General features: G+C 38.8%; 1 protein-coding gene across 2 annotated transcripts in view; it reads left to right on the top strand.

Annotated features, from left to right (window-relative positions):
- The window catches only part of CCDC88C (coiled-coil and HOOK domain protein 88C), a 98,497-nt gene extending 77,166 nt beyond the window's left edge, over positions 1-21,331 (top strand). The window contains exons 18-30 of one of the 2 annotated variants that reach the window (XM_087725541.1): positions 1,299-1,445; positions 1,849-2,010; positions 2,534-2,811; positions 3,364-3,507; positions 5,103-5,289; positions 6,722-6,867; positions 7,926-8,015; positions 9,248-9,486; positions 14,391-14,540; positions 16,176-16,241; positions 16,737-16,805; positions 17,071-17,372; positions 19,139-21,331. In XM_087725541.1, the coding sequence (XP_087581667.1) occupies positions 1,299-1,445; positions 1,849-2,010; positions 2,534-2,811; positions 3,364-3,507; positions 5,103-5,289; positions 6,722-6,867; positions 7,926-8,015; positions 9,248-9,486; positions 14,391-14,540; positions 16,176-16,241; positions 16,737-16,805; positions 17,071-17,372; positions 19,139-20,152 (2,994 nt within the window). In that variant the 3' untranslated portion in view covers positions 20,153-21,331. The remainder of the gene's footprint in view (positions 1-1,298; positions 1,446-1,848; positions 2,011-2,533; positions 2,812-3,363; positions 3,508-5,102; positions 5,290-6,721; positions 6,868-7,925; positions 8,016-9,247; positions 9,487-14,390; positions 14,541-16,175; positions 16,242-16,736; positions 16,806-17,070; positions 17,373-19,138) is intronic. The other variant, XM_087725546.1, reaches the window with a different exon arrangement.
- Positions 21,332-25,612: the final 4,281 nt, after the last annotated feature.

The following is a 25,612-nucleotide window of genomic DNA, read 5'->3' as shown; positions in this document are numbered from 1 at the left end:
TCATTGAGGGCTGCATCAGCATTATGTTTGACCGCGGTGGGGTGTGGCTTGGGGCGTGGCCAGCTCAATGTCACTCATGTTGGGGGCACCTGTGATGGTCCGACTGTTCTACCAGCAAAAATGGGTTCCCATTTTTGAAAGCTCCATTTTCAGCTGCAATGACCATCTGCAATTCTCTGCCTGCGAAATGGAGTTCAGAAGGGCCACACACAGCCCTCCTGTGCTCCATTTTCACTGGTAGAGGCACCACACACCAGTTTTTCACTGTTTCCAGAGCAGCCCTGTGGGCCAGATCTAAGCAACCCGTAGGCGGGATCCGGCCCCTGGGCCTTGAGTTTGGCACTCTCGGCTTAGATCTCTATGCAGTTTTATTTTACAATTAAAAGGGGTTTCTCCTAAATAATTACCTGTAATTCATCTTACATTTATTGAGAATAGAAGATCCCCATGTAGAAAGTGAATGTTAGCAATGGATATTTTTATTTACTTATGAAACTTCTCATGAATGAAAACAGAATCCTTAACTGAATATTCTTGTAATCCATTATTAGACATTTATTCTTTTTTACCCATGGAGGGAAAAGAAAAGAGAATTGATTAACATATGAATGGGACAGGACTGACATGTTACGGATTCTTACATCCAAACTAAAAACTTCAAATTGATTGAGATTTAGCTACAGAGTAAGCATACATAGAAGATTGCAGTTCAATGAACCAAAGATTATTTGGCTTACCCAGTGTAAGCTGCTCTAACTAAATCCATCCTCAGTACTGCTGTAGTTCTAGGCATATTTGCTTGGCAGCATTAACTATTAAAAGTCTTATGCTTACTAAACCCAGAGTTTTATTAATTCTTTGTGAGTGAGTCATTAGTTTGTTTATGAAAATACAATTTCTATATAGAAGCTTACTTAATTTCACTGATGCAAGTGCCTTATTTTATTTGCAGAGAATTTTAATCAATAGTCCTGATTTCTTTTTTCTGGCCTTGCCTAGTTTTGACTGGCTCTGGTCAGTGTATATATACGGGCAACACACATACATATATATACATATGTGCCTGTGTGCACATACATAAAGCCTTATATAAATAGATAACATGTATGTACTTTTTTTTGGAGACAAAATCTCCAGAATTGATTTCAGTAAACATAGTTGACCATGTAGGGTTTTGGTCTGTATTTGTAAAGTTTTTTCCTATCTAACGCTGCTTTTGTTGGAGGATTTTCTTACATTTTGTGTCATCTTTTCAAGTAAATAACTGCACATGTTACGATCTTTGCCTACATTTACAGATGAGGAAGGATTTTGAATGTCTTAAGCAGAAGCAAGAAGAGGGAATTTTTGTGCAGAAGCTGAATCAACCGTTGGAAAATTGTCAGAAGGAAGCAACGATGGAGCTTCTCAAAGTGAAGGACAGAGCTATAGATCTAGAAAGGAATGTAAGATGTCAGCTATGTGTGTTTATTTCTATTTTAGGTTACAAACAATTCACGTATTTTAATTCATTCTTGGGTTATATTTGAACATGTCTATGTACCAATTGAGTAGTGTCTGCCTACTCCTCCATGCATCTGCGGTTCTGAACTTAGTTTGTGCTAAACTACAATAAATACACATTTTTATGTAACGTTTCAGAAGCGTATTATAACATATGAAGCATCCCTATGAATAATACTTAACATTATTTTCTTTAATGTGTTTCACCATTCTAAACATTTAACCTTTCTTTCAAGTTGGTGAAATAAGTTGCCTAAATAAAAAGGGCAGTTATATATAACAGTTGATCTCAGACTGTGAGGATTTTATTTCTCCTGCTTTATCAGTTATTTTCTCTCTCTTCAGAATGCAGCCCTGCAAACAGGGATACAGCTTCATAAGGAACAACTAGCACGTTTGGAAGTGCAGAATAGCTCCCTCAATAGCCAGATCCTGACTCTACAAAAGCAAAATGCTTTCCTTCAAGAGCATAATACTGCAATGCAAACACAAACAGCTAAACTCCAGGTCAGAAGAAATGTGTCTAAAAATTTCTAGATAGTTTGTTTTAGAGGAAGCAGAAAATAACTATTTTATATTGTTAATGCAAATTACTTTTAATGTCAGTGTGATGTATCTTCCTTTCCCAACCTGCAAAATAATACATTGAGTATTCTACTTTTTGAGAAAATTGGAAAATGTTTGGATTTGATGTATTAAAACACTTTATTATGCTTTTTCTAAGATGAAAAAAAAACAAAGACAAGGCAAAAAGAAGTAAAAAACAAAAAAAACAGATAAAAAGGAAGGGAAATTGCATTTAAAATGACCTTTCACTAAATGGAGTTTGTGGATGTTCTGATTAAATTCCATACAATGTGGTTCTAATAGTGGGAAGTAAGCCAGTTGTGATAAGAAAATTCTTAAAGAGATAGAACAGAGAGAGGTATGGTAGGAAAGAGGGAGCAAGAAGCATATGTTTTAATAGACAACTTCAGACTGGATCGCTCTTTGTAATAGTAGATTTGTCATTTTCTTTGGGAAACTATAGGTGGAGAATTCAACCCTGAATTCCCAGAGTACATCCTTGATGACCCAGAATGCCTTACTCCAGAATCAGCAGCTGGCCAAGGAGCATGAAAATGACAAACTGCTGAAGCAGAAAGAGCAACTCAAAGCAGAATATGAGTCGCTTCTTCAGGATCATGAACACTTCGTGTTGCTGCACGAAAGGCAGTCTACAGAATATGAAGCACTAATCAAACAGCACAGCAACCTAAAAACCTTGCACAAAAATCTTGACTTGGAGCACAAAGATCTAGGGGAAAGGTACAGGGTTTTACTTCATAGTAGAAGTTTTTCTCTACCTAAAGCGGCAGATGGAGAGAAGATTATCATATAGTGATAATCATATGATCTTTAGTATCCTTATGGCCAATGATGTTTAGATGATGTCCCTAAAGTATAAGTTATTAAGTACATATTTTAATAAAGTATCAGTATTGAGCCCTTATTTGTTAAATTGGGTTTGTTTAAAAATTTCATATAGGCCTCACTATATTTATCATGTATATACTCAAATTTGATTTATTATATACATATAATAGACAACATTCAATAGTTCATGTTCTGTTGATTTGAATGGGAACAAATGAAACATGCTTAAAAATATTTAACTTTGGGTGAAATAGTATGGAAAAACAACAGAATAAAGATTATTGTTAAAGAGAAATCTTGTTTAAGCTTTCTATGCTGATCATATTCATTCAAAATAATTGGTATTGTCCCCTCTTGGGTTGAATTGGATTAGTTTGAAAATTTTATAGATGTTTTATAATGTGTTTTAAGGCAAAATTGCACATACATATTTGTTTCATACAGATACAGCAGTTTAATAGAACACAAAACAGAACTGGAAGAGATGGAGATGATTTTAAAGACAGAAAAGGATGTTTTACAACAGGAGAAGAGAACAAGTACAATAATGACTGCAGAGAATCAAAAGCTTAGAGAAGAAATAGAAAGGTATGTGTTTTCAGAAATGATGCAGACTGTTAATATATGTTAATGGGATAATTTGGTTGATCCATATCAATTAGAAATGTATACAAATGATTGCCTATTAATTGCGTATCCTTAACATTTATGCTAAAGTGGCTGCACTTGCTCACAATAACTTATCTAGGTATGAGGAGAATGTTACTTTATATTACCGTATTTTTCAGAGTATAAGACGCACCAGACTATAAAACTCACCAAGATTTTGAAGAGGCAAATAAAAAAAAGTTTTTGCACTCTGCAGACCTCCCAAAAATGGCCCATTTTCATGGAAAACGGGCCATTTTTTTGTTTAAAAAAGGGCATGAATAGCCTTTAGGAGGCTTATAGAGTTCTCCTGGGGCCTGGGGGGACAAAATTGAGCAAAAATTGGCCCATTTTTTGCTCATTTTTGCCTTCCCCAGCCCCCAGGAGCATACTGAAAGCTTCCTAGAGGCTATGCACGGCCATTTTGGTGAAGGGGCGGGGTTTTGGGAGGCAAAAAAATCTGTATTCAGCTGCACCCACATTTTCAGCCTCTTTTTTGAGGGAAAAGGTGCATCTTATATTCTGAAAAATACGATAATTCCTTAACTGCCTAGTTCTAAAAAGTCTTGAACTGTAGTATAAACCTGCTTTCCCAGTTGTGGAAAATGGCAATCTTTAGGCTGTGGAATTTTCACCTAAACGTGCCAACTCCTTAGAAAATGGCAAAAGCCCATCTCTTTTACAAATCTTTTGTTAGTTGAATTGATCTTGATTTTAATCATACTGATTTTAATTTTGCAAGGATTTTAATTGCATTAGTTCTGTTATGTTTTATCATTTGCATTTTTAATTCCTGCAAGTGTCTTAGAAATTAGGAAAGTTCTAAGCAATATTAAATATTGTACGACTAAAGAATTACAAACTTAATGAAATTTGCATAATAGAATCCCAGTATTGTGAAACACATTTTACTGGATGTGCATATTTGCATCAAGACATTGTCCCTCAAACAGTGGACTAAGTTGATTGTATTGAAAGTAGTCAGGTGTTTGGTTTATAATTTAATTATTTCTGACAATTTATGTCATTGGAATATTAATGTATTTGGGCAATGATCCCATTGCACAACTTTATGTTGTTGCAAATTTTACATCAGTTTGTATTGTGATACAAAAGAGTAATTTGGTTCTAACATATTTGGAAGTAACAGAAACTCCCACCCATATAACTTCTCTTAAGGTCTAGTATAGTATTTAGTTTTAAGTCCTCAAATAACAGCAATAATATTTCTCAATAGGAAAAGATATAACCAGGGAGCTTAGTCTAGTAAAATAAAGGATGTAAAGCCATAACAAGCAAGTCTTACTACAGAATTTTGTCACCCTTTCATATTGTTACTTTAATATTAAGTAATAAGATATTAAGAAATTGAATAGGATATTCAAGTTTTGGGACTATAAATATATCTGTGTAGTAAAAACAATGGATTAAACCAAAGTTTTAGTTCTTGACCTTGTTAAGATTTAAATTCTACAAAAGTCAAAAGTAATTGCTGCCGGGCATTTGAATGAGAGTGTTTTGCTTTTCTATTTGAGGATGAATATGTCACACATCAAACTTAAAGCTGAGTATGAAGGGCTTCATAGTCACACTAAGGAGCTGAAAACATCCTTGAATAATTCTCAACTAGAGCTGAACCGTTGGCAAGCTCGTTATGATGAACTGAAGGAACAGCACCAGAATATGGACATCACCTTAACTAAACTGGACAACCACTGTGAGGTGAGTGCTATGTGTTATGAAAGTACAAAAATTGTACACCTCTGGGAAATATCACTGCAATTCAACAGATGTAGTATGCATAATCTGTTAGAACTGATTTATTCTTAAAACCATGGGTTAGGATTAGAATTCATGTTCAATCCTAAAAAATTGAATTGGGAGAAAAAGAGACCTTTAAAGCTCAGTAACAGTAGGGAGAAATTTTTTTCTAACCCTCCTTTTACCCCGTCCTAGAATTGGTTTTTACTTTTTCTAGGCTAGCAAAAGAGGAGAATAAAAATTCAACCCCATACAGATAGTTCTTGACTTACAAGTGGGACTGTAATCTTGGTCACTGAGCAAAGTGGTGCTTCACTGCTGCCCCACCCTAAATCTAGCACTCCTGGTTGTGGGCATTAAATGATCTTACCGGTTATTAAGCAGACAGAGTTCCAGAGAAGGCGTGTGGGGTACCTCAGGAGGCAGGAAGGAGACCCTGAGAGGCTCTGGAGCTGAAAATCTTCCCTGCTCAACTCCAAGCAGGATTTTCATCCCCCAAGTAGAGAGGTATCTATGCATGGACTGATCCTGGTCTCCCCTGAAGCATCCTACACTCTTTTCCTTATCATGCTCCTTGCTTGGATTTCCGCTTCCTCTCATCTCTGAGACTAGCTGAAAGAACTGTTTGCCAAAACAGGGCAACTTGCTCTATGAATGGAAAAGAACTCCTTCAGCAGTTCACATGTTCAAGATTTGAGTTCTGCTTCTGCCCCTCACTAAAGGTGGGGTCAAGCTCCTGTTCATGGATGGAAAGGAACTCTTTCAGTGGGGCACAGGAACAGATCTTGATTCTGTATCCTTCCAAAGGAATTCAGCTCTCCTTGACAAGCAGCTCTTTTAACCAGCCCTCCCAGAGAGGAGGAGGAGCTTGCAAACTTCTCAGCAGCTTGCAAACTTCCCTGATGCCTTCCACATTGACTTTTAGGGGAAGCTGGCGGAGAAGATTGCAAGTGACAATTACATTGTTGCAGGGTATTGACAACTGGTTATAAGTGTGAACAGATTGTCAAGTACCCAGATCGCCATCATGTGACCACATTTGTGGTGGTACAACATTTTGCAACCCTTTCTGAGCTGTTGCAATTCCGAATTCTTGTAAGTCAAGGACTATATGTAATATCCTTTAAAATTCTCCCTGAGTGCTTTTAGTATTGATTATGTCTAATTTTGCTAAGTGCTAATTGTGTATTTTAAGTGCTGGTGATTGCATTATGAAGTATATATTTGTGTATCTTAAGTGCTGGTGGTTGCATTATGACTGCTAGTACTGAAGTTCAAAGAACTGCTTACTGAGCAGAGATTTTTCATAAATAAAAGTCTTCTCTTTGGTTGCTTTGCAACATGTGGACAAATGTGTGCAGAAAACCTCATCCATGGTATGTCTGTTAAATAGCTGCTTGGTCGACTAAAAGGAAACTTGGAAGAAGAGAATCATCATCTTCTCAGTCAAATCCAACTATTAAGTCATCAGAATCAAATGTTGCTGGAACAGAACATGGAGAATAAAGAACAATACCACGAGGAACAAAAGCAATATATGTAAGAGAAGCAATCCTTTTGCCTACTGGTCTTGGCCTATGACCGTGATGGCGAACCTATGGCACGCGCGTCAGAGGTGGCATGCAGAGCCCACTCTGTGGGCACGTGCGTCATCGCCAATTGCGCTTCATGCACGCTGGCCAGCTGGTTTTCATGGCCTAAAAACAGCCCCCAAAATGGCAATTTTCCAGGCTGGTTTTGGGCCTTTGGGGGTTGTTTTTTGGGGGGCCTGCAAAACAGCTGGAAAATGGCCTGAAAATAAGCCAAAAATGCCTGAAAAACAGCCTGAAAACAGCCAAAAAACAAGCATGCGCGCTCCAGCCAGCTGGTATTCGGGTTTCTGGCGCTTCAGCATGCAGAAATGCACACGTTTCAGTTTGGGCACTCGGTGCCGAAAAGGTTCGCCATCACTGGCCTATGAGATTAATATTATGTCACAGGGATGCGGGAGTAGGACAACTTTTTAAAAGAGATCATTGAGGGCTGCCAAAAAGCAATTCTCTACAACTAAAATGTAAGCATACAGTTCATTGTGTACGTTTTAATCTGATGTTTGAGTATGAAAATAGGCGCAAGTCATTGGACTTGTTAAATGAAATGGTGACTGGGAGTAAAGAAGGTTTACTCCCAGTCACCATTGTTGTTAGCACCAATAATGCATGATGATGTTGTCATATATGAGCTTTGATGTATAATTTCTGCTAGGTTGAAGTCATACCACAGTGTATTGTAATACTTACCATTCTTTATCTCAGCAAGCAATGATACCAGATTCTTTGTGATTGGTTACTAGGTAGGTAGGTGAGGGGGGAGAGGGAGGGAGAGAAAGAAAGAGAGAGACAGACAGACAGAAACAATCCTATTTATAGGTATATTTCTCAGACAATATTTGTGTTTAAATTAGATACGGCCTGAGAAGGATTTTTTTATGTTGCTATCAGGGATATTGACTTCTTTTCCTGGAAAAATATTATAGTTCAATTTTAGCATTGTAATGTTTCCTCAGCAAATAACTATACATTTTTAATTTTCTCTTCATTATATATTTTTTTTAACAGTGATAAATTAAATGACTTAAGGAGACACAAAGAAAAATTGGAAGAGAAAATAATGGATCAATACAGGTTTTATGATCCAACCCCCAAAAAGTAAGTTTTATATAGGAAAGCATTATTAATTATCACATCCAAATGAATTCATAAGATACAAGCCAGAGATGGGTTCCTAACAGTTCACACCGGTTTGGTGGAAGCGGTATTGGAAATGGCAACTGGGTCTCCGAACCGGTAGAGACGGCATGCTCGTCACGCCCGATCACCGCAACATCTTTTTTTGACCTTTTTAAATGTTCTGCGCATGTGCAGACCTATTTATAGGCAAAATTACATGCACACCGAACCAGCAGTAATGCTGGCAGAAACCACCCCTGGTACAAGCTGTACTTCACTCATCACACTTTGACTTAATAAATTGACATATGAATAAACCATGGTGCCCTTTCTGTAAGTGAAAACATGAGGAAGCCTTCCCTTAGCTGGAGGCTTCTGTTTCAGAAAAAAATGATAGATAGTAGACAGTACATTGAATCAGTACTGCAAATTATACATCAAATGAAGATATGATTTTTAAAACCCCAATTTTGGATGTGGCACAATTGCATGTATAAAAATGGTTTCCAATTAGAGTTAAATTCTGCATTGGATTTTCTTTTTAAATACAAAATTAATCTAGGCATCGAAGCTTGCTCACACAGTTTAGTTAACCATACTAAGAGGGAATTAAAGATATTTTCCAATAAAAGACATAAAATCCTTGCAGCCATTAACATACACAATACTAACTCAGTATATTTTGAAGATATATTTGGTTTTAGTGCAATTTAAAGCAGAATATTTCTAGCTCAGTGTTGAAATTAGGGTCTCTGGTGCTCTCTGAGCTTGGTTGTTTTCTTGCACATGTTTCATTACCCAAGTTAGGTATATTTTCTACCAAAAAGTTTTTAAATAGATCTTTTATATGACCACCCCATTTTATGGCCATAATAAAAAAAGCTCCTTTATAAGCAACAGAATTCAGAAATGTTCCATTTATATCACTTGTTTTAAGTCATAATTAATTAATCTTACTGACTTTCTTGCTGTAGAGTAGCAGTCCCCAACCTTTTTGTGGCTCTGTGGACCGGCCGCAGTAGTGTGTGGGGGGATGGTTTTGCATGTACCTGCTGCTGGTGCAAATGGAGCTTTGTATGCTTGCCTGCCGCTTGCATGGCCCGGGGGTTGGGGATCCCTGTCGTAGAGAATGAGAAAATTAAATGAAATAATTATTGTTTAAAATATAAGAGGAAAAATATTGCTGTCCTATTAAAAATTTCCAATAATAGGAAAAACCACTGGATAGGAGCTAAAGCCTTGGTTAAATTCATGAAGGCAAAGAAAGAGCCAACGAGAGAACGAATGAAATCTTCAGCAGATAGTTCTCCATCTCAGTTAGAAAGCATGGAGACAGCGGAGTCACAAACTCCATCACAGCTACCCAAGCAACAGAAGAGTCTGGAAACTACTTCCAAAGATTTCAGCTTCGTGGAAGACAAAGAGCATAAAGCAGGACCCATGGTCAAAGGTAGGCATTTCATTTCGTTGGAGAGTGAATTAGCTTTGTAGCACCGTTCTGATTAGTTTTTGCTGACAATATTTTGTTAATCAAGAACATGTTGCGTTTGTAATCCAATTAATAATCACTTCTGTTTGGCACTGCTATCTTTTAGGCCTTTTAACAAAATGTGATTAGGTATATAAGTGAAAGAGCTAGCCATAAGTATAGAGTTATGGATGGAAACTAATCAAGGAGAGAAGCAGCTAGAACTAAGGAGAAATTTTCTGACAGAACAATTAAATCAGTGGAACAACATGCCTCCAGCAGTTGTGAATGCTCCAACACTAGAAGTTTTAAGAGAAGATTGGACAACCATTTGTCTGAAATGGTATATGGTTTCCTGCCTGATCAGGTGGTTGGATTAGAAGACCTCCACGGTGCCTTCCAACTCTGTTATTCTATTAAGGTGTTTTCCCTTTCCCTTCATTTATTTAGACCAGAGTTCTCAACCTTGGTCACCTGAAGATGCGTGGACTTCAACTCCCAGAGCAGAGCTGGCTAGGGAATTCTGGGAGTTGAAGTCCATGCATCTTCAGGTGACCAAGGTTGAGAAACACTGATTTAGACAGTTAGACTAGGGCAAAGTTGTTGATACCAATCTTGTGCAAATAAAAAGAAATATTGGCATAAGGTTCCTTGTCAGCTTCAGGTCCAAGCTTGCCACTCTGGAATTAATTCTGAAAATTAAGCAAGTGTTTCTTTCACAAAGACAAATATGTTTGTTTGGTTGTTTTTGCAATGCATGCTTATTTTTTTAAGTACAAAGTGCATCATAATTCTCAGCAACAAACAGGACTTTTTTTTAATGATGAGTCTCTTGCCTTTAGAGCCCTCAGTATCCTGAAGATTTATTTTTATTATGATATCATAGATTTACCAAGTTGTTTTTGTTGTTTTGTATATTATTTTTGTGTTCTTTTAAGATTGTAGTGCTGTTCTTAGAATTGTATTTTAATTTTCTGTTTATTCTATCAGTCATGTAGAGCTCTTATAACTAGACTGTAACTGAAACATTGCACTTTTGTTATATGCCATAATGTACATGCTAATTCTATGTGTTTATCAAACGTTAGTTGCTTTATGCCACCTTCATAGTATAGGTGCATTCTGTTAATAAGCTTGGTTTCTAATTGCATTAATGAGTATTTTTTGCATTATGGAACTTTCCCACAAAGCAGAAACTTTCCCCAGAGTTTGTAACCCGCCTAATTTTTCTGCATTGAAAAGTGTCATCTGACTTGGTGACAGCAGAGGGAGCAAAGAGAAAAGAATCCGCAACACAGATCTAAATATGAAAAATGTGAAGAATCCTTAATAATATATGATATTTTCTTATGTTTTTTTATTGCATAATATGTTTTGGTAAAGAATTGAGTAGATTTTGTTGCTAATAATTCAGGGGTAATAATTGCTTCAATTCAAAAAAATTCTGGAATAGATCTTCCTCTAATTCTTACATTGACTTAAGCACCACAAAACAAGGAAATTATGTTGATTATCCTAATACATGCCCTTGAACTGTAATGATATTGTACGGGTACTGTATTTTCCCCAAAATCTTATTTTCTTTTGACCCCCGAAATAAGCACTTGACCTTATTTTTGGGGAGGTCTTATTAATTTTGAGGTGCAGGAGGTGACGAGTGTGGTCACCTCATGGTTGCTGCTGTATTGCAATATTTTCAGGGGAGGGCTTATTTTAGTGCATGCGTTCAAAAGCCCAATTGGCCTGAAAACTTACCCTATTTTTGGGGAGTATAAGACACACCAAGATTTTGAAGAGGTAAATAAAAAAAAAGTTTTTGCGCTCTGCATGCCTCATTTTTTTGTGAAAAATGTGGCATGCAAAGAGTTTGAGTGGCCTGCAAAGTGCTCCTGGGGGCTGGGGGGCAAAAATGGGCCTGTTTTTGCCAAAAAATGGGTATGCATTGCATTTAGGAGGCTTGTAGACTGCTCCTGGGGGCTGGGGGGGCATTAACTAGCAAAAATGGGGCATGCGGAGCGTTTAAGAGGCCTGCAAAGTGCTCCTGGAGGCTGGGGGGGGGGCAAAAACAGCCCATTATTCCTGAAAATGGGCCCATTTTTTGCCAAAAAAATGGGTATGCATTGCCTTTAGGAGGCTTGTAGACTTGGGGGCGGGGGGGGGGGCAAAAACTAGCAAAAAATGTCCAATCTTTTACTCGTTTTTGCCCTCCCCAGCCCCCAGGAGCAATTTGCAGGTCTCCCAACCCCCGGCAGGTCCATTTTTGTGAAGGGGCGGGAGGCCAAAAATGCTGTATTCAGTATATAAGACGGACCCTGTTTTTCACCCTTTTTGGGAGAGGAAAAAAGAGCACGCTATACTCCAGAAGATATGGTAACTTTATGTTTGAGCCTGGGGTCCTGACCATGGGTTTGAGCCGGCCTCCTGGTTATATAGATGATGCCTGTTGCTGTGTGGTTTTATTTTTGTTTTATATTATGTATTTTGTGTTTTTATTTTATTGTAAGCTGCCTTGATTTTTACAAACTCAAATAAATACATATGTTTACCTCATAAAAGAAATTGTAATGTATGTTTAACCATAAATACTAGAGCAGCCTTTCTTAACAGTATTGTACCCTGGAGGAACTCTTGAAATACTTTTCAGGCCTCAGAGATCCTCTGCAGAAAAATTAACACTGCCTAATGTACAAGTAACACTGCCTAATGTGCAACCTTCAGAAAATGATCTGGATTTTTTTCCCCAGCCACAATCTATTGTGGAATTACACTTGAGAAAGGCTGTTCTGCTGCCGTAGATAGTTATCTATCTTAATGTGAACATTATCTGGTTAACAATGGCTGTAGAAACGCTTAGTCCTTGTTCATGTTAACAGTTTTCATGGATGTTTGAAATTACATTTTAGTTATTTCTGTTACTTTTTTCTCTCTTTTCTGGGGTCTCTGGGTGATAAAACTTAGCAGCTCAACGTAAAAAGATTGCCTTTTTGAGAACCACAAGCAAACCCAAGGAAAAGTCTCCAAAGTCACCATCAAATAATTCATCTCTCTCTAATCGTCTCCGGTTCTGGTCGTCTTCCGACATCTCATCCTCTCCTAATGAATCATTTTCTTGCTCAGAAACAAAAGATTTCTAACCTCTTATCATTTATTCCGAATGCATTTCCAGTGTTTTATTTTTGAACAAATGAAATCTATAGCCCTTCTATACACAGTCATAGATGCTCAGCGTATAACTGAGACAGACTAAATCCAAGATCAAATCAAGTCAACACGAAGAACATTTCCCCATCAGTAAAATGAAGGACCTTGTTGCACAATGTGGAATATTTCTTCAGAGCTGTACACTTTAATGGGGCATGACATACTATGCCTATAGTTTTGCAAGTACTTTTGGTGATGGTGCACATGCTGAGTAAGTGAACCTGTTGTGTACTACACTAATGCTTTGCAGATTTGCCCATGTGCCTCGTGTCCTGTCCAGATGTTAAAATAGATTTTTGTTGCTCTGTCACTGGCAATGCATCCTTTTAATAATATTCTGTTCTGTGTTAAAAAAAATAACTCCTAACAATTTTTGCAATTTCTCCTATATTCATTTTGCTGCTTGTCTGTTGTCTAATATTATTGTGGTGTAAACATGAAAATATAGAGACCTCTGCCTTTGATGAAAATAGCTTGATAATAATCTATGTCTTGTTTTTTTTTAAATGCTAAGCCAATAACTTCAAAAAAGGCATTAAAGCTGATTTTTGTTCTGATTGGCAAACACCATTGCAATTGGATAGTAAACAGCCACAGTTGCAGCTGTGCTTAGCCAGTTAACCTTAAATGCCATAGCAGTGCATCAGAATGAACAGTATATTCAACAGATGCTTGAAACTACATGTAAACGATTTGTCTTGTGCTGCTTCAGCCATGGTTTGCTTTGTTAAGTTTAGCATGCTACTTCAATAGCATGGAATGGTTTGTGCCTTTTCTTTGCTGTTTTAGTTGACTTAAAAACGTTATGCTCTTAGACCAGTTTTGTTATGAGTGAGAGGTTTTACTCTTTTACTTCTTGGATTATCTGTGCCACTTCAAATTTCATGTAGATCACTCTTGAAGAAGGTTTCTCAACTTTGGCCGCTTGAAGATGTATGAAGATTCCATGATAACCGGAGAATTCTGGGAGTTGAAGTCCATACTTCTTCAAGTGGCTGAAATTGAGAAACATTGCGGTTGAAACAATTGAAATGAGAATGCCTTCCAATTCGTTCTTTAAAAATTCAAGTAGGACCATTTGTTTCAGAAAAGAAAGTATTCTGTTCTCTCCCATATTATTGATTCAGTCTTGCTTCATTATCAAATATATTTAGTAGAGTGGAATGGATTGAAGTATTAAAACACATTAGCAACAGAAATCCCTAAAGGGTGTATGAATATTGAACAAACACTCAGAACCCAAATCCTATTCAACTTTTTTTTTTAAAAAATCACTTAATTTGATATAAAGCTCCCAAACACTTGTGCTTAGGTTTTCAGCCTTGGAATAGCTTCAGTTATTCCTCCCCTCCCCAAATTGTATTATATATATACTGAATAGCACTTTACATACATTATGGAACCGAAGGAGCTATATATATATATTGGGGCTATATATATAGCTCCTTCGGTTCTATAATGTATGTAAAGTGCTATTCAGTCTTCTGTCACTCATTCTTGCTGATCTGAAATTAGGTTAGAAAACTGAATAGAAATAGATACTATCTGATCATAAATGAAAAGATTTAAAAATCAGAAGAAATTGATGGAACCATTTTTCCCTATGAATTTCTAAGGCGATGAATACCTATGTCTCTTGTCTCTCACTTCTTTGAATGTTTCAATGTTTTCCCATTTGATGTTAGGGGATTCAAATCTGAAGAGAATTTCACACTGTGGAGGCAGCAATGACCACATTGAAAATACAAGAGCTCCTGCTATTAAACAGTGCTATGTGGACTCAAGTTCCAGGACTTTCTCTGCTCCAGTCTCTAGACAACTGAACAAACCAAAAGGTAGGCATATAGCATGCTTATCTTCAATGATTTGGATGAGGGGATAAATGGGGAACTCATCAAATTTGCAGATGACGCCAAGCTGGCAGGAATAGTAAGGTTCTACATTTAGGCAAGAAAAACAACACACAGATACAGTATATGTGGTACCTTGTTCAATAGTAGTAACTGTGAGAGGGATCTTGGAGTCCTAGTGGACAACCATTTAGATATGAGCCAGCAGTGTGCAGCAGCTGCCAAAAAAGCCAACACAGTTCTATGCTGCATAAACAGAGGGATAGAATCAAGATGACGTGAAGTGTTAATACCACTTTATAATGCCTTGGGAAGGCCACACTTGGAATACTGCATTCAGTTTTGGTCGCCACGATGTAAAGATGTTGAGACTCTAGAAAGAGTGCAGAGAAGAGCAACAAAAATGATTATGGGACTAGAGGCTAAAACATACGAAGAACAATTGCTGGAATTGGATATGTCTAGTTTAATGAAAAGAAGGACTAGGGGTGACAGGATAGCAGTGTTCCAATATCTCAGTAGCTGCCACAAAAAAGAAGGAGTCAAGCTATTCTACAAAGCATCTGAGGGTAGAACAAGAAGCAATGGGTGGAAACTAATCAAGGAGAGAAGCAACTTAGAACTAAGGAGAAATTTACTGACAGAAAAATTAATCAGTGGAACAGCTTGCCTCCAGAAGTTGTGAATGCTCCAACACTGGAAGTCTTTAAGAAGATGTTGGATATCCATTTGTCTGAAGTGGTATAGGGTTTCCTGCCTAAGCAGGGGTTGGACTAGAAGACCTTTAAGGTCCCTTCCAACTCTGTTATTCTATTCTATTCTATGGGTATTTTTTTCAGTAAGACATTATTAGTTTCAGAAGAAATAAAATTTTATGTATTTAAAACATTTACATAGCCACCCAACTAAAAAAAAATAACAGTGTAGTTTGCAGCCAATAAAACAGCATAAAACAATATAAAACTAAGCAGAAAAACTTGACGCCACCATGTATTCACATTCTCATACCACCTTGCCCTATCCCAACACTTGGCAGAAGAGCCAGATTTTAAGTGCTGTCTGGAAGGATTAAAAGGTTAGATCTGTTGGACATCAAGAGGGAGAATCAGTGGTGGGATCCTGACAGTTTAACAACCGGTTCAGTTATTGCATGCTCTGTGCACATGCACAGTTTTAACACAATTTACCTTCCATGTTATTTCTTGGGAGTAACAAGGCTGAGGCGCGGCAATCCGCTCTGCCATGCGAATCAGCTGAGAGAATATAAGAAAGTAAAGCACAGGGGTGGGCGGTCCCTCCTGATCGTCAGAGCAAACTGGTTTGCTCCCCCAGCTGATCGTCAGAGCTACGGTTTGCCTGAACCAGTCAGAACAGGCTGAATCCCACCCCAGGGGACAGTGTCCCATAGGGCAGGGGCTGCAATGGAAGAGGCATGCTTCCAAAGATCCACAGATGGTCATGTTTAAGGGAAAGGATCTACCTACTTTATCTATGGTGAGACAGACAGGTGTCCTTGAAGAGAGGCAATCCTGTAGATAATGATTGACATTATACTAGCCAACTGAACATATCAAATGCCAAAGAGCAAACAAACCTTTAAAAAAATGTTACATTTTTCAGGCCATAATTCAGATGATGACCTGTATGCTAATTGCTCTGCAGCACAACTTTCCAACAAGCAGCACAGTAAGTTAAGCTCTTTTCCTTTGATTCTGATCCTGAGCTTGGGATGGGAATGATCCTCAAATATTCAGAGTTATTTTGACAGAAGAAGATGGCTATGAAATCAAAAAGTTCTATTTTAAAGAGAGGTTTTATCTCCAGTCCTTGAGCCTCAAAATAACATAATGTGAGAAGAAATACTGACTTCTTTGGTGCTACTGAAGATGTTTCTTGGAAGATAAGCAGTTGTTTCATCCTGAGGCATCTTATCCCCTCTATCCTTTGCTGTCAGTACAGAGAGGTAGCAGTTTTCAGATTGAACTTTTATTGCCCCAATTTGAGCAAAGCATTTGCTCTACTATTGACCCATGCCCTCCAGTAAGTTGGTTTTAGAGGATGATTATTTCAATGCGGAAATTCTGCCTTTTCTTTCTTTCTAACCTGATGCAGCCTAGAAGCAGCTCTGATTTTTTTGTTCTTTCTTCTGGTTTCTTTTCTTTTTTTTTAAATTTCCTGCAGTGTCTGGGTCAGATAGCTTAGAGAACAGTGAAAATGCATCCACTAACAGCTCCCCTCTAAACCTGAAAGGTATGATATTTTCACAACAATATTCATGTACCACAATCCCTTAATTATTAGACAGGAATGTTCATAAATTAATTCTTAATCTTTTGGGTAAGGCTTGCATTTTTGTTCCTGTTCTGTAGAATGCAGATTCTGTAGAATGCAAATATTAAATCAGTATTTGTATATATGACTTAGGATACCCCAAATCCTTTTATAAGAATGGGTCAAATATTTTTAAAAATAATTTTTAAAAGGTTATTTTATATCTTTGAATTTCTTGATACAGGATCTTATGATTATATTCGTGACAGATCAGAAAGCTTTAGCAGTGAAGATATGGTGCTAATGAAAAATATGCCTGGCACATCTAGAGATGGTCTGTTTTGTTCCACTTCTTCTCCAGTTGTGGGTTCAAACACTAAGCAGAGTTCCTCATTTAATAAGAATGGTGCATTGTTATATGATACATCTCAGAAAGGCAATCATGTACAGAAGCAATCTGTTAAGCACCGATCTGCCTCTCCGGGTAATGAGATGGTAACCTTAGAAGAATTCCTGGAAGAAAGCAACAGATTATCTCCAATGAAAGTAAGTAAATTATACAGAAAACACATTGTTGTCTCTATGGGGATAGAAGATCATCAAAGGTACATTGCAGGATATGGGACCCTGATTGTTATTGGAACACATAGGTTTATCCAGCAGTCAGACCTGGTTATCCCACAGTCTGAATAAACTTTTGTGTTCCACTAACAAGTTAGTCAGACTCCCTCTCTCTCTCTCTCCCTCCCTCTCCCTCCTTCTCTCTCCCCCCTCCCCCTCTCTTCATCTCTCCCTCCCTCCCTCCCTTCTCTCTCCCTCCCTCCTTGAGTGTGGTTATTAGGTTCTGTTGATAAAAATTCATGGAAATTATTAATATTGAATGATATATAAGGCAGGGGTGTTAATCTCAAGGGATGTGGGCTGGATCTGGCCCACACAGTGCTTAAATCCGGCCCATGGGACTGGCCTGGAAATAGCAAAGAACTGGCCAGGGGTGCCTCTGGCAGTCAAAATGGGGCATAGGGCCCCCCATACAGTGTCCCTGCACCCCATTTTTGGCCTGGACGGCCTCCTGCAGCACTCTGATGGCCAAAACAGGGCACAGGGGGCCTTTGCGGGGGACCTCCACACCCCATTTTTGGGTTTGGTCAATGGAGTGCTACAGGAGGCGTCCATCTGTCCCCCCCCCCATGCCAACCCGCAGAGAACTACAATGCTCATTCAGCCCTTGAAAAAATCCAGTATGACACCCTTGTTATAAGGTACCCACTTCTATGTACAATTAAAATGAACTTGTATATATATTAATTTAAGATTGCAATCCCATTGTCACTCTAGGCATACTCAGGTGTACTATCAGACATTAATCTCAATATGGTTAGTAGGCAACTCAGTTCTTAAGCCTAGTTTATATATAAGCTTATATTCATTCAATATTAATATAATATTTTAAAACAAGCAGCCTTAGGAATATACTAAACTTTCTGCTGCCTTACATTCTAGAGATGCATTCTAAGATTGTTTAACATATTGAAAAGTTGGTTGTCCAGTCATACCTGTTTTTACAGGAATCTGCTGAAAATAACTTCAGCTCTAAAATATCCATTTGGCCTGGATTTCATATCAGATTGTTCTATTGTGATTATACAAGCATTTTGTTTAAAACATTTTATATTGTCCTCTTTTCTGCTTGAAAATTATACTACTCAAGACCATCAAATTTTTTGGATTGTGTCTGTGTATCTGCTTGCAAGTAAACTGCCATGGATACTTAATGCATAAGTGCAGCTAGTTGCAAATAACTTATTTGGTCTGACCCTGCATTAAAACCGTGACCCGACAAAAGCGTGAACGTCATAAGTGCGCCAACAAAACCGCGGCGCTAAAACCGCGATGTCAAAAGCGCGTTGACAACAGCGTGCCGACAACAGCGCGCCGACAGAAGCGCGATTTAAGTTAAGGTAAGGGTTAGGGTTAGGGTTAGGGTTAGGTTACAGCGTGCTTCTGTCGGCACGCTGTTGGCGCGCTTCAGGGCTCATTCGGCGCGCGGTTTTGTCGGCGCAGTTTTGTCACCGCGGTTTAGTCAGGTGCGCTTTTGTTGTTCACGCATTTGTGGTGGAACCCATTAAAACGGATTTGTATTTTATGTTATAGATATGCTATTATTAAGAATAAGTATTTTTGTGATAAATAAATAATAAATATTCATTAAATTACTGATTAAGTTACTGGCCATAGCTTTTCTGTGAGGGAAATCGGATTTAAGAAGTTTAATATATAAATAAATAAAATTTTAATTCAATCCTTTTTAGGATGTATCTGGTAAAGATGACTTGCTGAGTGACTATTTCAGAAAAGCCAGTGAGCTTCCATGCCCTGGAGGTCAGTTTCCACAGTCGTACAGGAAGGAGCCAAGCAAGACACCCACCAGTTATGTTACTCCAACTATAAAGTTGCCTGGGGCCGCTGAAGATGGAAGACCACCTAAACCAGGCCACTACCTGAAACCAAATCTTGGACCATCAGAATCGGAACTTGTGGCAAACTCCAACAAGCTTACCCATGGACCTCGAAATCAAGCCAGTCGAGCATCAAAACCATTGACATCCTCTCAACAGAATAACAACATGGGCAGGCAGAGTGCTTCACTGAACCGGACCTATAGCTTGGCTTCAGCAGATCTTCTGAGAGCCACTAGCGCCGATGTATACAGACGATATGACAGTCTTCCAAAGCCTGTGGCTGCAGATAGGCAGATAGGCAAGGACTCAGACAGCCAGACTTCCCAGTTGCCTTTAGCTTCTATTTCGCAGAGCTTTCTGAGGGAACGATCACAGCCTACAAAGATAACCGGTTCTTTGCAAAGTGTGGATTCTCGTTGTCGACAACTTGATGTCAGGCGCCTTTCTCTTGCCCCTCCGAAAGATGAGAGATCACTCTTGTTCCCTCCATTTTCTTATTCTTCCACCATTTCTAAGGATGATCTTTCCTCTCAGCCACAGGAACGGGCAAAAGTAGATTTAGAGCAACACTGTTCTCCCCAGTATGGATCTAAAACCAAATCAAAGTCATTGTTGCAAAGTGGGGAGGTCTCCACTGGGACTCCTGTCAGAATTGTTCCTAACAGTTCAGAAGGGAACAATCTTCAGGGAGGTGGTTCAATTGACATTCAGATTGCCAAATGCCCAAATCCATCACCAGAAAATAAAATTTTGGCAGAGGGCATTGAGGAAACAAACAAAGGACTTGGTTCCAAGAACCCTCCTTCATCAACCGATCCCCCTGTTGATCAGCAAACGGTTTGGTATGAATATGGCTGTGTGTGACTCACCGCTTCCACTTTGCCAAGAATTGTATAAGATATGTTTCACTACTGAAAATTGAGTGACATTGGATGACGCTGGGAGATTTGCTAAACACTGTTGTCTTAATTATTTTCTGGATGCTTTGCACCTCAGTAGAAACATGTATACTTGAGGTTCAAAACTTAACAGTTCTGATGTCTAGAAGACTGTTTGAATGATTTAACCATCTCGTCTTCTTTCTCTTCTTCAATTCCAAGATCATATTCTCATAGTCTGGGATGCTTATCATTTGGTCCTCTTGTGCCTTTTGCAGGCCTTTTTCTTTTACTATTTGGGAAATTGCATTGTGTGCTTGTCTACTGATCTCAAATCTTATTCACTTTACGCACAATTGCCTGTTCTTTTTAAATGCCATCTTTTTACGATTCTAAAATATTATTTTGGGTGTTAAAAGCAGCATGAGGCAAGTGTGTCGTCTTTGCACTGGTTACCTTATTACCAATTAGAGACTTTTAAAAATATCCTGGCTTCTTTGCTGCACTTAACACTAATGTGCAGTACAGATGCTGCTGTTTTATATGTCTGTGATATTTTTATTGAAAACACTGGAAATAATGCACTCTTACTAAAGGGCATGGGCTCCTTTAAATGACAACTTACCTTGCACTGGGCTGATCTGTTTACCATTCCATGCATTCAATCACTTAATGGCCCCATTGGTTGCCTAGAGAACCTGTGTAGCCAATCTGCCCTCTTAATGTGTACAGTTCTTTTGTCTAAATGATATATAGGAGATTTTTTTTAAATGATGTCAATGGATATTGGAATGTTGAAGCTTACAAGCTTTCTCAATAAACAATTGCAAGTTCAGGCTCTGGTTCTAATTTGGTCAGCATGATCTGTGTAGAAACCAGATTCCATTTGTATACATATTTTTATGAAATCATATTTATATCCAGATCAAATATTTTATTGTATGAGTTTCATTGGCTTCTTGTGCATACCTCCTATTTTATTGTTTGCTTATAAAGAGATTCTTTCTAACAGATTGACATAATCATAAAACTTCTCTGGATGTCATAGAAAAAACTGAATCTGTAACAGATCTCACACACAACCAGTGATTAGAGTGTGTCATAGTGTATAGCAGTCACATTGTGAGAAGAGCAAATTTGTAATAAAGACTTTTTAAAATACAAATATCTGTCAAAACTGTCACTTTCTCCCAGAAAAAGGTGTTATTAAGCATTGTTCTGAAATGTAGGCTGTCACAATGCACACCCTTTTTTAACAGAGCTTTAATATGTGTGAGTGTGTAGGTTGGTACCACTTTCTTGTAACTTCAGAGTATGATTCCCCACCTTGTAATATTTATAGAAGTTTTTGAGTTTAGTTCCATAGCAAAGCCTACTAAATGCATTTCATAAATGTGTAATAATGTATACATTTTTCCAATGTAGACAAAGACAATATTTGCTTTGTTAATTATGCAATCAGTTAAGAGTCCTAGCACATCTGGAAACAGCCATGCTTTGGAAGACAAATGCTACATAGTTGTTAGTAAAGTTACATAAAAATTTATTGACAGATTCTTAATGCAAGCATGCTGTAAGCATTCTCTTTGAGGTGATGGATAGTCATAACAAAAACCTGAGTCATATTTAATGAAATTACTCCTTGATTTTGCATGAATGCAATACAGTGTATTTCAATGGAGATTATCTATCCATCTTATATGGAAATGTTTTTGTGAATGCATGATAAATCTTAATACAAGCTTTTATAGAGTTGGTCCCTTTGCTTCCCATGAGCACATCTCTAAATCCTTCATTTAAAACATTACTACACCCTTCAGAACACTATTGGGAAGATATATGGCAATAATGCTGCCACCAGCCACTTCCCTAGAGACATTCCTCACTGTTTTGGTTTACTCTGGAGGATGCAAGGAGCAATTTTTCTTTCAGCAGTAGCTTGCTCATAAGAAAGAAATGTAGTTAGGGTCAGGAATTCAAGTATTTATTATGTATATCAAGATTAAAGATTTATAGGAAAGTTAAAAGGGAACAAAGAAAAAGACGTGAACAATGAATATATGAAAAGATTGAGTTTCTAATACAGAAGACGAAAAAAGTCAATGCATTCCTAGATTGCATCAATCAAAGACTATTGCCAAGTTCAAGAGAAGTAACTGTTCATTTACTGCATTGGTTATGTACCTTGAATGGTTATGTACAGCCAGCAACGGACACCAAATTTTAGGAAGGGCAGTATTAAATTACAATGTGACTAGAAGGGGCAACCAAGATCATAAGGATAAATATACCAAAAACAATTAGAGGAAATACGTTTGCTTAGCTTTGGAAAGAGAAGACAGAAATATACTTGATAAACTCTATATGAAACATATAATGTGATGGGACTGCAAAAAACAAATATTGTTTTAGGCTTCATCAATACATGCATAATTTCCCTATCATAGGAAGTAGTAGTTCCACTCTGTTCTGCCAGACTGAACTTGATCTTAGTTTTTGTGGCCAATTCTGAGCAACATAACTTTAAAACAGTTTTTTGAAACAGATTACGAAACTGAATGTATGTTTAGCTTTGAGGGGGAAGGGGACCCAACTAAGATCAGGTGTAATAACCCTTTCATACAGATGTACCAGTACCTCTTCTCTGTCATCCCAGAGTGCAGGACATGGAATAATAGCCTTAATTTGCAGAAAGGCATATTGTAGAAAAAACTATTTGACAGTGAACCTAAGGGCTAAGTGATACTGCACATTCACTGGAGCTGCTTGAGCTTGGATTTGTAAGCTGATTGAGGACTTACACTTCAGTCCTAAATGTTGACTTTCTATATTATGATTCTCCAAGATATGCTACACGCATTGTACCCTCCCACAAATGCAGGTCTGCTCCCAAAAGAGCCACCAATTAAAAGGGGGAGGTCAACAAAAGAATATGGAAAGAGGGCAGGAGTAAGATGGAATGGGGGCAGCTTCTAGTCATCTTTGTCATCTATCCTATGAATTCATCTGTCCTGACTGCATTGTTGATTAACAGTGGTGGGAAATTGAGGAGGCAATAGGTAGACTTTCCTCTCCTTTAAGTTTAAAGTTATATTTATTGTAATATTACTTAAAATACTTCATTGGGATATCAGGTATAAAGACTTGGAGAAAAGAACGGTTGCTTTAAAATAGTCTTATGTTTCATTAGCATTTTAAGAAAACATAAAAAATACAATACTGTAGTTTTATTCTGACATTTCCAAAGTTAAAGGGGAAGAGGGGGGAATTCCAAATTGAGTGTGTAAGTTGAGACAGTCCTATTCACAGTATGCTTTTCCTCATGACTTTTGGTATCTTTTCAAAGTAATGATTGTTATTTTTCCTGCCACCTGACAATTTTGAATCTTATATTTATATTAAATCCTTATCACTTGTTGCAGCATTAGGCAAGCCTACTCTTAAATTAAACTCTAAACAGTAAAATCCCTCAGAAATAAAGTACATAAAATGCATACAGTCCCCTAACATAGTCATGCATACATACAAGCTTGTAACTTTAGGATAATATCTTGTCAGATACATAAATTAAATTAAACCCACAACAGGTTATGTTGTTTCATTTATATAAGTTATGTGTCTCAGTACAATAGGTGTAAATGGGCATTCCTTGCCTTGCTCAGTCAGTACAACCTGCAGAATGGAGTCAGAGGACTTTTCAATAAGAAACTGAGCAACGTTTTGGAGGCATTTCCATAAATTCAAGGAGAGAGGATTCAGAAAGTACCGATTGTGGGGAAAATAGGAGGAGGAAGGTGATGATGAGTATATTCGCCCCCTTGAGTTATTTGTAAAAATAATAAAGGTGGAATACAAACAAGCAAATACATATTTAAGAGGGCAATTTGTAAGTAAAGGCAAAAGTAAAAGTTCCCCTCACACCAGGGGTGGGTTCCTACCGGTCCTTGCGGAATGGTTGGTCGGTGAACCCGGAAGTAATTAACTTCCGGCAATGTTCCCTGTAAGGTGCGCAGCTGCACTGCTCATTAGCGTCAATTGCCCCATTTTCAGCAAAGCAAGCGTGGGGAAGTCCATTGCAGGTGGCTAGAACTGGCCACCCGCAAAGGACCTCCCCAGACTTGTTTTGTTGAGCACTGGACGACTGACGGTAGTTTGCGCCGGCCGCAGCCGCTCAAACTAGCATCAGTCGCCCCATGTTCAGCAAAGCAAGCCGGGGAGCTCCTTTGTGGGTGGCCAGTTCTAGTCGCTTGTGCCTGGTGCTGCAGCTGAAGTGAAGCTCCAAAGTCCCCGCCGCCACTAGAATAACTTCTGCCTCCTCCTCCTCCAACAGCACCACATTTGCTGCCCGAGTCCAACACTGCGGCTGAGGTGAAGCTCTTGCCGGCACCCCCACTCGTGGCAGCAGCACCTCCCCCTTCGCTCGGAGCACCTGAGCTGGGCACCGTGTTACCCCTGCCCCCTCCTGTGCCATGCTTTTGAGGAGCCATGAGGCCGCGGGAGCCAGTAGGAAGGTGGGGGGCAGGAGTAGGAAAAAATGGCCTTATGGCTTCTCAAAAGCACGGCGGAGGAGGAGGCAGCGACAAGGATAACACAGAGCCCAGCTCAGGTGCTCCAAGTGGAGGGGAAGGCCCCGTCACTGCTGCCACAGGCGGGGGTGCCAGCGGGAGCTTTGGCGGCTTCACCTCAGCCGCAGCACCAGGCAGCAAATGTGGTGGTGCTGTTGGAGGAGGAGGAGGAGGCAGCAGCAGTTATTCTGGTGGCGGTGGGGGCTCATCGGCATCTTCAGCGGCAGCCCTGCCCCCTGTGAAAAAAGTGAAGATGGAGCAGATCCAAGCAGATCACATCGCCGCAACATGACTGAAGGAGGAATTCTGGGAGTTGTAGTCCACAAGTCTTAAAGCTGTCAGATTTGAAGACCCCTAGTTTTTTTTTCTAAAGGGTTAGGGGTGCAAGGATCTTGTAACTTGACATCTTTAAGACTTGCATGCTTCAATGCCAGAGTTTTTTAATAGCTACTTGGACCGACCTAAGTACTAATTCATAATTTCATATCCGGTCACATGGGCGGCAAGCCACTCCAATCTGGTCATATGGGTGGCAAGCCACTCCCACAAAGGGGGCCACACCCACAGAGTAGGTTCCAACAATTTTTGAAACCCACCACTGCCTCGCACATATGTGCTAGTCGTTCCTGACTCTAGGGGCGGTGCTTATCGCCATTTCAAAGCCAAAGAATCAGCATTGTCCAAAGACGTCCCTGTGGTCCTGTGGCCAGCATGACTAAATGCCGAAGGTGCTTGAAACGCTGTTACCTTCCCACCAAAGGTGGTCTCTATTTTTCTACTTGCATTTTTTACATGTTTTCAAACTGCTAGGTTGGCAGACACTGGGACAAGTAACGGGAGCTCACGCCGTTACACAGCCCTAGGGATTCGAACAGCTGAAC

The sequence above is a fragment of the Thamnophis sirtalis genome, unplaced genomic scaffold (assembly GCF_051295495.1).
Source record: "Thamnophis sirtalis isolate CommonGarterSnake01/CBP01778 unplaced genomic scaffold, rThaSir2_p1.2 scaffold_1, whole genome shotgun sequence".
In the NCBI taxonomy this organism is placed as follows: domain Eukaryota; kingdom Metazoa; phylum Chordata; class Lepidosauria; order Squamata; family Natricidae; genus Thamnophis; species Thamnophis sirtalis.
The sequence above is the reverse complement of the archived record's forward strand: the minus strand, read 5'-3'. Positions and strand labels throughout refer to the sequence as shown.